General features: G+C 35.9%; 1 protein-coding gene across 2 annotated transcripts in view; it reads right to left on the reverse strand.

Annotated features, from left to right (window-relative positions):
- The window catches only part of LOC117932118, a 126,395-nt gene that overhangs the window by 30,286 nt on the left and 79,978 nt on the right, over window positions 1-16,131 (reverse strand). For both annotated transcript variants that reach the window (XM_034853171.1, XM_034853170.1), the window contains 5 exons: window positions 8,195-8,253; window positions 8,003-8,105; window positions 5,185-5,370; window positions 4,981-5,097; window positions 2,172-2,455 (listed from right to left, as the gene is read on the reverse strand). In XM_034853171.1, the coding sequence (XP_034709062.1) occupies window positions 2,172-2,455; window positions 4,981-5,097; window positions 5,185-5,370; window positions 8,003-8,105; window positions 8,195-8,253 (749 nt within the window). The remainder of the gene's footprint in view (window positions 1-2,171; window positions 2,456-4,980; window positions 5,098-5,184; window positions 5,371-8,002; window positions 8,106-8,194; window positions 8,254-16,131) is intronic.

Genomic DNA, 16,131 nt, shown 5'->3' on the forward strand with positions numbered 1-16,131 from the left:
CAATTTCCACTCCCACCTCTTTAAAAAGGCTCAAAGGCTTCTTTGGGGACAGCTTTCTATTTTTTTTCTTTTGCCTAGAAACTGAAACCAAAGCTAAAACCCTAATTTCCAAAGAGCAATATTTGTATTTTAAAACTTTCATTAAACATGAAACAACTTACATAGGCCAAAGTAGAGCTTCTAGGAGAAGCAACATTTTTTTTACCTTCCACATTAAGCACTTTTTGACAATTAACCAAAAATGTTCAAAAGATTTTATCAAGCTTATAAAAGAACTTTTAGCTTTTTAACCACCAATCCAAATAGGATTGAAAATTTTTGGCCCAATGATCTCCATGACATCCTTCAATACCAATATCACCCAAATTTCTCATAGAATATCCATAAAAAATTAAGCGTCAGAAAACTAATAAGCAGAGAAACCCACTCAGCCCCTATATCCGCCACCATCTTAATTGGAAGGCATACCAAACTCCAATCCTTCCAATTGGTGCTAAGAACTCCTCAAAACTCTTCCATAACGACATCAAAAGATAAGTGACAAAGAAAATATTCCCATAATTGATGAGCTTGCTGAGAGGTGAGCTTCTAGCTTTGTCAAGTTCCTACTGAATTTTATCCACACTGAGATTTTCAGGTTATTGGGTTCTGTTGTGTTCTCTTTGTTTGTGATGTATCTAGGCTGTGGTTCTCTCTCTCTTCTGTTTTAGTTTCTTTGAAGGATTTCTCACTGTTCTAGATGCTTCTTCTCTATCAATAATATTCTGCTTCAAAAACCTTCAGTAGTTTTAGTTGCATTTACTAATTGGTTAAATGACATGGCAATGAGGGCCAAGTTGTAACCTGATACACAAGCTGCTTTAAAAATAAAAATAAATTAAAAAACGAAACTAAACTTTTAGGCATTGTCTTGTCACATGCGATAAGTCTCCTACGGTCAACTTATGGTTTTTCCTCTCTAGAACCATATGTAGATATTGGTAAACACAATTTAAAAGCCCACCAACTTTTATTGATGCCAGCTGATGATCCTAGATCACTGTCACATGTTACTTAGAACACTTCATGACACAAGAGAGACTGTAATCTAAGCTTCTTTACATACATGAACTCTTGCACCAACAACTTCTCCCCAAAGTATCTCTCTCCTTAACGTCTTTAATCACCTATCCAATACATTTCAAAATCCAACCCTATCACTGTTGAAAATTCAAAATTATCAGACCTTGAAGTCAAAGTCATCAAAAGACAGTATGGATCTAATCCACACCATATATCTTCCCTGTCTAATGAAACAGTTGGACTAGGAATCTTAACCCATATGTTGCATTAAAAACAATAACCAGATCTTTGAGCCTTTTGCTTTTCAGGATAACCACAATTTCAACTACCAAACCTTGCCTCCCTTTCCTTATCTGAAAGTGTCCTCTTCCCTTGAGCTCATATCTGCACCCATTTTTGGGCTTCTTTGCCAACTTCTTCCCTGAGCTCCTCCACAAATGACAACATCATCACATCTTTCAATTGATCAGATCATAGCCAGTAGTCAAGTAAATGTCAAAGATCTTTATTCATTCCCAAGAACATGGATTGTCCTCCTTCAAATCGAACTCGTAGGATAATATCCACCATAATAAACCTGTCCCTCTCAAGTTTGACCAACTCCACATGCCCAGGGGCACACCCTGGGCCCATTCAGCTTGAACAAGGAAACACCTAGAAAATAAATGCTCTTTTACACCTAACAATTTTGGTTTACAGACCACAGGGTACTTTGGGCCAAGCAAGTTATATAGCTGCAGGTCAACCAAAAACTAAGCATTCTACTCCCCCCTTCCCCCTCCCTCACTTTTTTTTTCTCAGTTTAGGAGAAGTAAAGCAATTTTCATTAATAAAAGAATAATTTACAAGAAGAGAAGGATGCAGAGTTCAATATAAAAAAGGTTCAAAAGTAAACAGATTAAATTGCAAAATATATGATAATTTTTACAAGTAATATTATGGAATGATCATCCTGTATAATACACTTCCATCAAGTCACCAGACCCACCAAGACAAAAACAATTAAGTTCCAATGCAGAATATTACATGAAAGTATTTTCTTGTGTATGAGTGCATAGGCATTCAAACATGTAAATTCATAAGCACAAAATCAATGGTTCAAAACTTACCTAATATCCAATTCCCGCTGAGAAAGCATGAGGACAGAACTATTTGCTCCATCATTTTCAAGGTTAACATGGACGTTGACTGACTCTAAATTTGCAGAGACAGAGAAACAGAAATTGTTTGTGCTTGTAGTTCCATTTGACATGATATTAAGATAACCCAGAGAGTTCAGGCTTACAGGTTCTGACTTTGATTGCAGAATTTTAAAATGTGCCATCAATCCGATAACTGAACCGTATATCAACGGAGAAAAGTGTGCATGAAGGGACAACACACTGAAATAAACCTGGAACCAGTACAAAATTAAAAAAAACAGAACCATGATATAAGACGCATCATTTTTTCAATCTTATGCATGTCCAGAATTCAAATAAAAGAAAATGAGCATTTTGTCACTAAAAGATTCAAAAAAACATATACAAATATATTAATGGGCAAAATTGTGCACAAAGTGAAAACACACTGAAATAAACCTGCAACCAACACATCTAAGAACAATAGAAAAATGAACTAATGCACATTATTTATTCTATCTTATTCATGTAAAAAATTTGAAACAATAAAAAAAAATGAAGACTTTATTGCTAAAAATTCATGTACATGTGTTGTCATTGTGTGTATCATCTATAGATAATTCTGAAATCTTGTTCAATTCAAAGGGATCTTACCTCCAAACAATCTGACAGAAAATTCTCTCTCTCCAACCTCCTCCCTCTCTTTACCATACAAAGCAAGTAAAAATTCAACTCTTAAGAACTGAAGCTAAGATTGAATTGGAGGAGAGAATCAACTGAAGGAAACAAATTAACACGTGTTGTTTGGTTCTGAGTTAAATAAAATTATGGAGTATCTCAAGGTAGGAGAAGGTTATGGAGGTTTGGCCTATAAAATTTTGGAGTGTCCATAGGAAGCCAGGGTGCTTTCCTTCTGGGTTGCTTCTTTGTAGGAAAACTGGGATGGGCATGGAGGTTTGACCCATGGATTCACCACATTGTTAAGCTTTCTATAAGCCTAGGTTGCTCTTGAAGAGTTTGTTGGGGATTTCTGCCTTTGAACACTCATCTGCTCCAACTTTTGTTGGGTCTTACGTTTACTAGGCTCTTAGGTGCAGCTTTTGTTCAGAGCTTGTGGATGGGTGCTTGTTGTCAAGAGTGCACTCTAATTTTTCCCTTTGATTCTGGTTTATGTAAGGGTGCATGATATAAATTGCGAGTACAAATCCTGCAAGCTTAAACTTTTAGGAAAACTGGTTGTCTAATGTGGTATTAGAGCCTTGTTTGGGAGGTCATATGTTCAAATTTTATTGTATAGATATTTGCTCAATTTATTAAACCCAAGAGAGACTACTTTATTTCCTCAATTTATTAGAGCCCACATGTAAGCCAAAGGAGGCATGTGAGGAATGACATTAGAGTGCATGATATACATTGTCAGTCCAAATTTTACAAGCTTAAGCTTTTAGAAAAATTAGTTTTTCAATAGTTTCAAATGACCTCTAATCTTTTCACCTTTTTATCTTTATCTAATACTTAGTTTTCAAAAACAGCAAAAAAAAAAAAGAACTACCTAATATAAATACATCAAACAGGTCCATTAGTGCAGCAAACCTACTACCATCTAGAAGACAAGATTATTCCAAAAATCCAATATGTCAAATGGAAAGGGATGAGGTCCCTACAAGTCCCCACACAAAACAAACAGAAAGACAAGATGAGACAGGAAGATTTTATAAGTGATTGACACAGGCTTTGTATTCTCTATCCACTAACACAGGATATATAAACTTTCAGGTATGATGGTGCACTATAACACATCCAAACAAATAAGTCAACACCACATCACAATAGAAAAGCTATCCCACATCAATTATTACACACAATTATCTATCTTGTTGTAAGAACCTCCTTTTCCCAATTTCCTCTGTAATGTAATGTTAAAAGATTTAAAATATAATCTGGTCTGAGCCAGCATACACTAAAAGAAATTGCAATATTTTGAGCAAGTTAGCTTGTGAATCTTAAGTTTAGCCTGTTTAACCTTGACCAAAAGATAAAAAACTTGGTTCCATGATTTGTTAATCCAGGGCCACACCCAGGGTCAACGAGAATAAAAACCCAACTAATCTTTCAGTTGTTGATTATCACTAAGTAAACCACTCTTCAGATGATAGACCAAATGGAGGACTAGGGATAAGCAAAAGTACTTCTTTTAACCTGGTCAAATTTTTTATATAACTTAGTCATAAATGTCTACAGTTTACTCTAAATGGACAAGGAAAATGGCAATCTTTTTACTGCTGAATAGTAGAACTGCTGACACAGTCAACAATTAGGAAAAAGTTCAATCAAGTCATTGCATCATAGGTATAGCCTGGAACAGAAAGTTCAGCAGATGTAATTAATAATGCAAATATATAGAAAAACATGTATTTGAAGAGTATACAAAGTGCAAGTTCTGCATTACTGATTTCATAATGCAGAGAAGAAAAAGAAATTTGATGGAGGGATGGAAAGTGCTTGTACCAAAGTGGGGATGTTACAACAATATCAACACAATGGTCCACACGTAAACCAGCAGTCCACGCTTTTCAATTCCATGAATGCAAAATCAAAATTCAATAAACAGCCTTCTGAAGTTAAGTCCATTCAACCCAATAAAAATAATAAAAATAACAGTTTGTGTATTTCATGATAAGGAGTAACAGCTCTACAAATGAAAAAATAAGCAACAAGTAAACAACTATAATCCACTATATCAAACCATCTAATTAACAACAGAATCAGGACATATGTTCATAAAAGGTATCATTACCTCCAACTGTTTTAATATCAATTCATCTGGAATGATGCAGGATGCCAGGGTAACAGTGGCAGAAAATTTCTCAAGAACTGAGATTGCTTGCAGAGAGGAAGGCATCAATATCTTCACCTGCACAATATCAATTTCTAGTCTCATTTATCCAAAAGAAAAAATGGCATATCAAAGTTAATTAAAAAAAAAAAAGGGAAACCTGACCTCAAAATCATTTAGTTTGATCTCAAAGTGATCATAAAGATCATGAAGTTGGACACCCATAGGAATACTGATGGTGGAAATTGAACTTAAGAAACCTTTTAGGTTATATGATTGATCTTCATTATTTGAAGCCAAAGAACTCAGATCGTGCTTAGATGTAAAAAAAAGAGATCCTGATTCCAATACCTGCTCAATATAGTAGTTCAAAATAAAGGATATGTAAGTGGACAGACTTGATCAATCAAAACAGTAACATTGGAGCTGTTTTAACCCCTTTCTATAGGAATATAATATTTCTTAAATGATAGAGAAGAAAAAAAAAAAAAGCAATTGCATGAAGGATGAACTATCTGTCAAAGTAACATCAAAAGAAAATAATAAAATAAGAACCAAAGCAACCCCAAAAAATGAGAGACTAACTGAAGATGTGAGTCTGCATCACCATAGATAAGATCCTATATCCATAGGTTTTTTAATTCCTTGCAAGGTAAAAAATAAGAAGGGCCTGCAGCTGATGAAAGAAGATGATAGACATGATGGTATTTAGAAGATCTAAACTATTTGATGAAATATACACACAAACATAATGGTAAATGCCAAACTTGATACCAATCACTAACATTAATTGTCTAATAAGATCAATTAAGCTTATAGATCAGGTGAAGTGAATAATTAATTCAAAAAATCATGCCAGTTACACTCACAAAACAACACTCTTAAGTAGTTGATATATTAGACCCTTGTCCATACCCATCTTTTAAATATGAAGCAGTCAGGCCCAGAAAGTAAGGTGTGTTTTCCCATTGTAGACTTCCCCTACATTTTATACATATGTATGTATGTATGCTTTATCCAATCAGGAACAACAATTCATTGAGATTAATTGAAGTATTAATAAGGGCGACAAATCCATCCAAAACTTACAAGAACTGATCAAAACAAAAAGGAGATCATGAATAGCTCCAAAGCAAAAAGAAAACAAGATGTACAGCTTACATGTGTCAGAAAAAGGTATAACTTGAGATTAAAAACAAAAAAAAAAATCCCTTAAGAAGGACACAGACTAGCTCATTGGTCCTAGCTAGGATAATCGATCAGCCACATGAATTGCTAGATGAGGAGTCCAATAAAAGTACAGTCTAAAAAACTAGCAATATTTATGATTTGCTGCAACCATACATCATAGTGCATCAGGCCCCTTTCATTTTTGTGGAGCCTATGAAATAACAACTGCCTAATGGCCCTCTCTACCTAGATATTTCAGAGACCCAAAGCCCTAGCCTAGTCTGTCTGTGTGTGTGTGTGCGTGTGTGTGCATGCACGTGCACATGCAGGTCACACAAGAAACAGGAGAAGTTCCCCTCCCATCAACATAGTAACTAGAAAGTTATAGACATCATTTACAAATTGCAAGGAAATGCAAAGTAATGAATGTGCAATGTATTCCTTGATAAAGCCTCTAAGAGGTTGAATTGGAGATTTAAGTCAAATCCAGCCTTAATCAGGGTTGGGTTTCAGGGTGGAAGACTATAAGCACAGGGGAGAATAACCCCTATTGTCTAGCCCACTTTTTCTTATGGACAAATAACAGAAACTTTAAAACAAAATGATTCTTTAGCCTTTTTTATGTGTCAGTTTCTTTGCCTAGTAAGCATTTTAGGTGCATGAAGATCTACTAAATATTCTTGGCATTTCTTCAATATTTCTCTAATAATGCATTTTAATAAGGGTGCCTCAATTTCTCCCCTCTATAGAGGAATCAATCTCTTATAATGGGATAGAAAATTCACAACATAATGCTTATTCCCTTTTTGCTTTCTCTTCATTGTATATTATACATTAGGTATGTTATTTGTGAATACTATAAACCAGAATCAGATACAAGGAGCTGCAATTCTACAAAGCATTATATTGCAACTAACTTAAGTCAATCAGACATGTACTTTCCTCCATTCAGCTCTATCACAAACCACATCAAATGTTCGTCATGCATCGTCATGCTTTTTTATTACCTAATCCAACATTATTTTTGCCCTTCTTCTAAGTCGTCTGTGTCTCCTCTTTGCTGCACAACCAAACATTTAAGATTTCTCCCTCTTGTTTAAGGCTTGATGCAAGACTTCTTCATAACTTATAAAACAACCACAGGCTTTTCCTATCAATCCCAATATTTGAAATATTTTATGCATACACACACACACACACATATGCCATAAGGAAATTTGTTTTCCTACTATCTAAAACTTGACATCAACTGCTTTAATGGTAGATCATCCTGGCATAAGAACCAAACTGATATGCCTGACACTGTAATTTAACATTATCAGGAATTTTCCTCATCCGTTGATTAAACATATTTGTCAACTAAACTACATTATCATCAGCCGTACACTTCAAAGCCTCAGTGGAATTTTTTCAGCTCCTTATTGCTTTTACCATCTTTATTATAATTACAGCTTCATTCACCATTGTTACTTTAATTTTCTGAGGATAAAAAAAAAACCCTCCAGGCCCTATACTCAGTGCAGTTACTAAGTTCTCCAAATTGAAATTAGTTTGCATGGAGGCACAAACACAAGCAGTATTTTTAAAGAAAGAAATTGCACCTCACTATTCCTATTACAGTTATCAATGCCTGGTAAACATATATACTATAATGCACATATGTAGAAGTGAAACATGGACAAATTTAAATATTAGTATTAATAACAATAATTTTAATTACATGTTTTATTGGTGCATTCAGTAATCAACCATGAGAAAATGCAATACCATTCTTGAAAAAACCTTTTGGGTCAACAAATAACAAAGCAATTACCATACTACATGGCTCCAAATCTGCATTTGTCCAAGGAAGACTTATGATGATATTGTTGAAACTAACATCCCATAACACTTTCTTATGACTTGATAGAATGTATCTGCAAGAAAATAAGTAAAATAAATCATATATATATGCAAGTGTTGAGTAAAGTGATGCAACATCTCAAGTAGCAATAAGAAAACTCACTCAGCTTTTGATAATAGTCGAGATTTGACATTTTCAATCCCATTGAGTGACAAGAGAACCTACAGAAGGACATGCCCGGTTATGCCATGCCTTATTCTCAGAATTACATTTTTAATGGAAAATATCAAATCATAGGAAGACAGTTCTTCTAAAGGTTTCAGTTGCATTTGAAATTGAAAGCAATAGAAATACAACAAAAATTGAGCCATAAAAATAATATAAAATCATAAGCAGATGCACATATCGTAAGCAAAATCTCACAACATTAATCCTTCATCAAAGGAAATAATTGGTGGTTGAAAATCATAAATATTTTGAAGTTTGATCCATTCTCTACAGAACAAGCAGAATGTCAAAGAAATTAAAAATTCTCCAGGGCTTTCAGAAACCCAATTTAAAATGTATTGGAACTTCAATATATGAAGCTAAGTACAGGATCATTTAAGAAACAATGTCTTTCTAGAAGGAAGAGTTATTTGAGTTGTCTCAAATTATTGGCTAGAACCACCATTTCATTCCATTGATCAAAAAATAGTGCACATAGATACATGTTTTTGTTTTTTGATAAGTAAAAATAGCACGCATAGATATGATAGTGTCCCATAGTCAAACACCCAATTTACGATTGTCCTAACTACTAATTTGCAGCCATTCTAGTCAATAGTTGACTCTTACAATTTTCCTAATATGTATAGTAATTGACTAATTCTACATACTAATATACACCAAATATAACTCATTTAGAACTAATCAGGCCCTAAGATTAAGAGATTTTATTGATCTCCTACACTACCCCTCAAGCTGGTTCGAAGATATTAGGGTGTAAATGTTCGGATACACCTATAGATTAGAATCATAAGCTGAGGATACTTAGACAGAGTACCAATTGAGAAAAGGAGTCCCAATTGATAAAAGGAAGTCAATTAATAAACTTAGACACTCCTTTAGTGAATACATCAGCCAACTATAGTTTAAATAAAACAAAATGAGTGCAAATGAGATTACTATCAATCTTTTCCTTGTTGAGGAAGATACAATAAAGAAGAGATAGAAATTTTAAAGTCTCACCTAGAAGAAAATCAATGACGTCTCACCATTGAGGATTGTAACACTTGCAATAAGAAAACATAATATTATTAACTTCAATCAAATTCATTAGTTCGATTTACATCAATTAGCCTTATTTATAGGTATATCTAAGAAATCAAAAGTCTACTAAGATTCTAATTGTCTTATAACCTAAATAGCTAATCTAAATTTGTCTCCAACAAATACTAATCCTACTTTAATTCCGACTAATACTAATTATAATTTAATTCCAACTAATATTAATTCTACTTAAAAGTTTAATTATGTCTCTCCTTCCCTTTCTTGAATATACTTTAAAAGGCTTTCCCCCATCAAGTGTTGAGGTTCAAACACTTGACCCCCCACCAAGCAAGACTCTGATACTATGTTGAACAACCAATTTTCCTAATAGCTTAAGCTTGTCGCATTTGAGCCTATAATGTATAACATGCACTCTAACACCCTCCCTCATGTGTAGCCTCTCTTTTTTGGGTTTACACATGAACTTAATAAATTGGGTAAATAAACATATTGGGGTGAGGTTTGAACACTTGACCCTCCACTAAACAACGCTCTGATACCATGTTGAACTACCAATTTTTCTAAAAGCTTAAGCTTATAGGATGTGGGCCCACATTGTATATCATACACTTTAACAAACTCACAACACTAACAACATATTCAATGTATGGCCTTGTATGAGATAGGTTTATCAACTTGCCAACAAGCCTTTGATATCTTCTTTTATCAATTGGTACTCCGCCCAAGTTTATTCTCAACTTATGATTGGAATCTGTGTACCAGAAGGTTTACACCCTAACATTCCAATTTCTTCTAGAAGATCAAGAATGTACTTTCTTTGAAACACATATATTCCCCCTTTCGATTGTATGCCAAGAAAATATCTAAGACTTCCCAAGTTTTTAATTTCGAATTCCTTGGCTAATTTATCTTTCAAATCCTCTATTTCCTCAAAATCATACCCAATGACCATCATGTCATCAACATACACAACAAGAATAGTCATTCTTTTTTCTAGTGACCGTTTGATGAGCAAAACTTTCAAACCAAGCCCTTGGGATTATTTCAAGCCATATAATGATTTTTTTCAGCTTACACACCATCCCATCTAAAACTGCCCCTTGAATCCAAGAGGTACATCCACGAAGACTTCTTCTTCCAAGTTCCCATAAAGAAAAACATTTTTTACATCAAATTGTTGCATCTTACTTTATACTTCTCTGTAGAGTCACCAGCCTTGTACTTAATACAAAACACCCACTTACATCCAACCAAACATTTTCCTTTAGGCTGATCAACTATATCCCACATATAATTCTTGTACAAGCCTTCATTTCTTCATTTATTGCCTCCTTCCACTTAGGATCAACAAGTGCTTCTTGCATATTTTTTGGGACTGAACTCGAATTCAAGTTTGTAGTAAAGGCCTTATAGTTAGTTGTTGTTCATCCTATGATAAGACAAGAAATTCAAGAACGGATGTTAAGTACAATTTGTAGCACCTTCTCTGATGGCTATATGAATGTCCAAACCAGTATCAACCACTTGGACAACATTGACAGGAATTAAAATTGTAGAATCAGGAGGATTAGGAGACATGATGCCTTCTTCTAAGGTAAATGACTTATCATACCTAGGAGCATTTCGACCTTATTCCAACCTAGTTATAAAAGATCTTCCTAAGTAACAAAAAACTCTAAATCTTGAGACTTCCCTTGATTTGGTAGCTCAGAATTTTCATATATCTTTTAAATTCCATTTCTCTCACCCACCAAAGTAGCATTAGAAGAAGGTACAGAGCAGTCTTGGAACTGATCTTCCACTTCCAATTTCTCCCCATGAATATTAGTATTTTTATAACAAGGCTGGTTCCCAAAGAAGTTAAAATTCATTACTTCATATTTCTTTCGAGACGGAGGATGGTAGCATTTATAACCCCTTTGAGTGGAAGAGTAGCCTAAGAAGATATATTTGGTAAGTCTAGGGTCAAGTTTAGATATGTCTTTACTTGGGATATGAACAAAAACAATGAAACCAAAAACTTTGGAGAGAGAGACCTAAGCCATGGTATATGTGAAAAATAATTTTTCAAGGTTTCAATAGAGGTTTGAAGTCAAGGGCTTTTGAAGGCATCCACTATAAGGATAGCATCCCCTAAAATGTTATTGGAGCATTTCTTGCAAATATAAGTGCCTAAGCTACTTCAAGTAGATGCCTCTTCTTTTGTTCAACCACCCCATTTTGTCGAGGGTATCCACAAACATAGTAGATTGGTCTATAATGTCATTTTAAGTGAAATACTAAGACTTTCATTGAAGTACTTAGTTCCATTGCTAGATTTAATCACTTGTAGTTGGACATCAAATTGTGTTTGTATCATTTTGAAGAAGTATTGCAAGTTGGGAATAGTTTCAAAATTTCCCTTTAACCGATACACCCAAGTAGTCCTATTGCAACCATCAATAAAACTAATAAACCACCTAGCTCTAGAAAGATAAATTACCCCTGAGAGTCCCCACACATCAATCTATACAATAGAGAAAGGAACTTCACATGTTTTATTTTTTTTTGATAAGAACTTCACTTGTTTTATTACTTAAAGAATAGGGAACGCAATGGTTCTTTGCTAATTTACACACTTCATACTTGAGCTCAGAGCTATCTAGGTGGATACAAAGTTTAGGATACAACCATAGTAGGTAAGTGAAAGTTGGATGTCCTAATTTTCTCATACATCAACAAATTGCTTTAAAAAAATCCTTCAATAGTTCCCTTCATTAGATAAGCCTTCACTTTCCCTTCTTCCTTGGTGTCTAGGTGGTACAAGCCATTTCTCTCTGTGGCACTACCAATCATCTTCCCCAAAGTGAAGTCTTGGAAAAAACAATAATTTGGGAAAAAATTTATTGATCAGTTGCAGGTTTTTGTAAATGTTGATTGACAAAAGGTTAGAAGGCATTTTTGGGACATGCATTACAGAAGCGAGGATAATCTTTGGTGAAATACACATATTTCCTTTGCCACTAACTAGAGTAACAATTCCATCAGCAACCTGCACCTTTTGATTGCCAGAACAAGATATATATGACAAGAAAAAATTGAATTATTTGGTCTTATGATCACTAGCTCATGAATCAATGACCTAGGAGTTAGAATTAGATACAATTGTGGTTGTAAGGACTTTACGAAGTATACCTGATTGTGCAAAAGCACAAGTGGAATTGACAGTAACCGCTTATTTCCCCATGATCTTATACAGAAGATCAAGTTGTTTCTTCGTAAAAAGAAGATTCTCATCACTTGAAACGGGTCCATTAGCAATTAGCAATCAAAATTGGCTCCAATTTGTTTATTTTGGTGTATTCGGAGAGAGCACAACCGGAGGACCTTTGATGATGAAGAATTGTCATATCAAAGTTTGAAAGATCTCTTTATCCGATCGCTTTTAGAGTGGTCTCAACAGTTTTTGGATTCAGAAAATCCCTCTATTTTTTAATTTCTTGGATGCTCTTTATTGTGGCCAGCCTTGCTCTTTTCTATCTTAACCGGTGCTTGTTTTGGAATTTTTGTGCATACTGTCAATATACGTAAGGTGTGCCCCCTCTTTTTGGCATTTCTTAAAAAAACAGATTGGATTTGGTACTGTCTCAGCTTGAAAATCTTGCTAGTCTACATGTACAATTTTTCTTCAAGTCAATATACAATTATTCTCACATATGCCTATATGAGGGAAGTATTTCCACTACTTGTTTCCTTCAATCAGTTTTATATTTCGTGATTTTCCTATTAACCCTCTATCTGTCAACCAACCTACAGAAAAGCTTAAATGCTTAGTTACTTTCTTTCCCTGAGCTTTGCATATTGTAGTATCTATGTACGAGGAAGATGATTAGGGGCAGGCATGAACAGAATGCAATATATTATCTATTATATTATGGATCATGCATTTGACATGCACTCCTTTCCTCAATCTCCACAACATAATGGCAATTCAAATTGAGAATTCTTCATCCAAAACTTCCTCAAATTTCATGATTTCCAGGCTTATCCTTTAATCACAAGTCAGTCATATCACTAGGGAAACACCATTGATTGTTGTTTTCCACGTAACTCAAAATTAATCCTAAGTTGCTTAGCATTGGAATGATAAGGCCAGACATTACTTTTTCTGTAAGTTAAGTAGTCAATATACGCAGAATCTGGAACAAATTTTCTAAGAAACAAATTGTAGAATCCTCAGATATCTCAAACAAAGAATTGGATTGGTGTCCTGTTTAAGAAAGTCAAAATTTTGAATATGTTAAGTAGCTCGAATGCCAATTGGGTTTGTGTAGACCCCCTTTGAGGTTGGTATACCGGGCAGCACTTGAGAGAAGTGGGGGGCCCTCTTTTCTCTACACCCGGAAAATCAGCTGCATGGGCATGGCGGCAGGCATGCTGATGGTCAGAGACGCCATCCTTGCTGACGAGAGGAGCAGTGGAGCCGGTAGTGACTTGCTGAAGAAGACACAAGAACAGGGGGAGCTGGGGTTCAAGGGGGATCCAGAGCAGAAGGGCGAGGAGAAAGGCGCTTGAAGCCTAGCTGGTCTTGCGGGTAGGGAGTCCACTTACAGGTACGCATCCACATCCGCTCGGGTCATTTTCTATATGCATGTTTAGATTTTCACATGTGCATGATCACTCTGAGTATTCATTGATTCTCTCATCAATTGCCATGATTGCTTCATTTTATTAGTAGAGACCCGACTTTAGGGACTTAGAGGGGTGCTACGGTCTTTACCGTACCTTCCCGATAAGTAACCTGACCCCCGAACCCGATCCGGTTTTTCACAGGCCGCCTTTTCCAAAATAAGGAGTCACACTTAGGGTTTTTCTTTCTTATTTTGTTTACCCTTTAAAAATAAAACAAAAATAAGTGGCGACTCCAAGTCATTTTTCAAACAATAAATAAAATCAATTTTTCAAACAAAAAGATCGAGCTCACCATCGAGTGGGAAACGCATGAGCCGAAATGCGGGGTCCACAAAATGGCGACTCCACTGGGGATTGTTTAGAGGGTCAAGCTTGAACTTAAAGTGAAGCAAATGTGGTGTTTGATGAGTTTATCAGTGGGTACTCACTTCTTTGATTGCACATTGAGGGTTCTTGAGTTTTCACTTGGGACATTGACATGATTGATCGTATTGGTCGATTATCTTGATTGGGGATTCTGACACAATGATTTTCTTTGTGCTTCATTGATATATTTGTTGGAGATATTTGACATGTTGATTATGATGATTGATTCGTCTTGATAGAGGATTCTGAGATAGTTATTTTCTCTGTGCTTCATTGCCATGTTCGTTTGAGGTATTGACATGTTGATTGTATTGATTGCCTATCTTATTTCGCTTAGTATAGTGATTCTGATATTTGCCATGATTATTCTGATCGCCTTGCATGTATGGATTCGTTGTTGGTTTGATTTGACATGTCGATTCTCTGGTTTGTATATCCTCTTGACCGTTTTTGAGCATGATGTATATATGTATCACTTTTCATCCATTTGTCATAGCTTGTATGCGTGCATGAGTGATATATCCTGTACTTTGCTTGACCGCATGTCGCATGACTGCCCTTCTTCTGCTTGATTGCATGTCGCTTGTCCATGTGGGCCGCACTTCTATCCCCTTACCTCCAAATCTCTTGGTCTCGGTCATTTCCCTCATTTCGGTTCTCACTTTTGCAAGTGTGGGGCCTTCTGTGTGCTTGTTCTTTGACCGATCCAGAGATTAGGAGTAGGGTCTAGCGACGGGCTATACCGATGTCTGGGAGCGTTCTGGAGGAGACCGACATATCGATGCTGATTGGAGTCCGATCATTGAAGACCTGTATAGCCCCGAGCTAGGTTTCATGGATAGTTGTGCGACCAGTGTGTTTCCTCTCCTGCTCTAGATTCATAGGGTTTTCGGATGCACCCACACCGCTCACTGTGCACTTTAGTTGACTATTGAGTGTTGAGAGTGTGAAAGGTTTCACCATAGGAAACCCCCTGGGATGTCGAGGTAGTGCATGTGTGGAGGTGATGACCACCTTGCATGGAAGCGCCCCGTCTCTTCGGAGGCGTGCAGAGGGTTGCGTACCGCCGGAGGGTACGATCGCTTCTGCTAGGGACCTTTAAAGTCCACCCATATCCATTTAGAGCCACCTTGACCTCGTAGGATGAGCCATAGATCCTTCGATTAGGACTCCTTCCCTACACATGGGTGCATCTGAGGGCTTTCAGAGCCTTTGTGGTTACACTTCGGATTTGACACTCCCTCTTTTTAGTCTCCAGTTGAGAGTGCTCGAAGATCGGTATGAGTTTGAGTACGGTTGGATCACCTTTCGTCGTGTCATCTTGGATTATGTTTTTCACTCGATGAGTTTGGCATGTTTTCTCCCTAGGGTTTTCGTTATCATTTCTTGGCTCGACGCACCTCTTCACTTTGTCGTCATTTACTCGATACTTTGGGATATGTTCATTGATCATCTTTTTACACTGTACACCTATCACGGGCTCAGTACCTCATCATTTGTTTGATCCATGGTTCGATTTTTGACTCGATGCTCATATTTTCATTACAAAAAGGTGAAAGACACATTTTCATATTCACACATTTTTTGAGAGATTCGTCTTGATCACCTTATCATTTTTTCTCTTGTGGAGCTCGAGTTGAAGGTTGAATCAAGGATATTTTGGTCTATATTGAGTATCGATCTCGTGATAGTGTTCTTCACACCTCGATCATTTTCTGGATCATCGATAGAAATTCTTTAGTCATATTTGTAGTTGTCTCACACTAGACACTCATGTGACTCTAGAGATT

Source organism: Vitis riparia, chromosome 15 (genome assembly GCF_004353265.1).
Source record: "Vitis riparia cultivar Riparia Gloire de Montpellier isolate 1030 chromosome 15, EGFV_Vit.rip_1.0, whole genome shotgun sequence".
In the NCBI taxonomy this organism is placed as follows: Eukaryota; Viridiplantae; Streptophyta; class Magnoliopsida; order Vitales; family Vitaceae; genus Vitis; species Vitis riparia.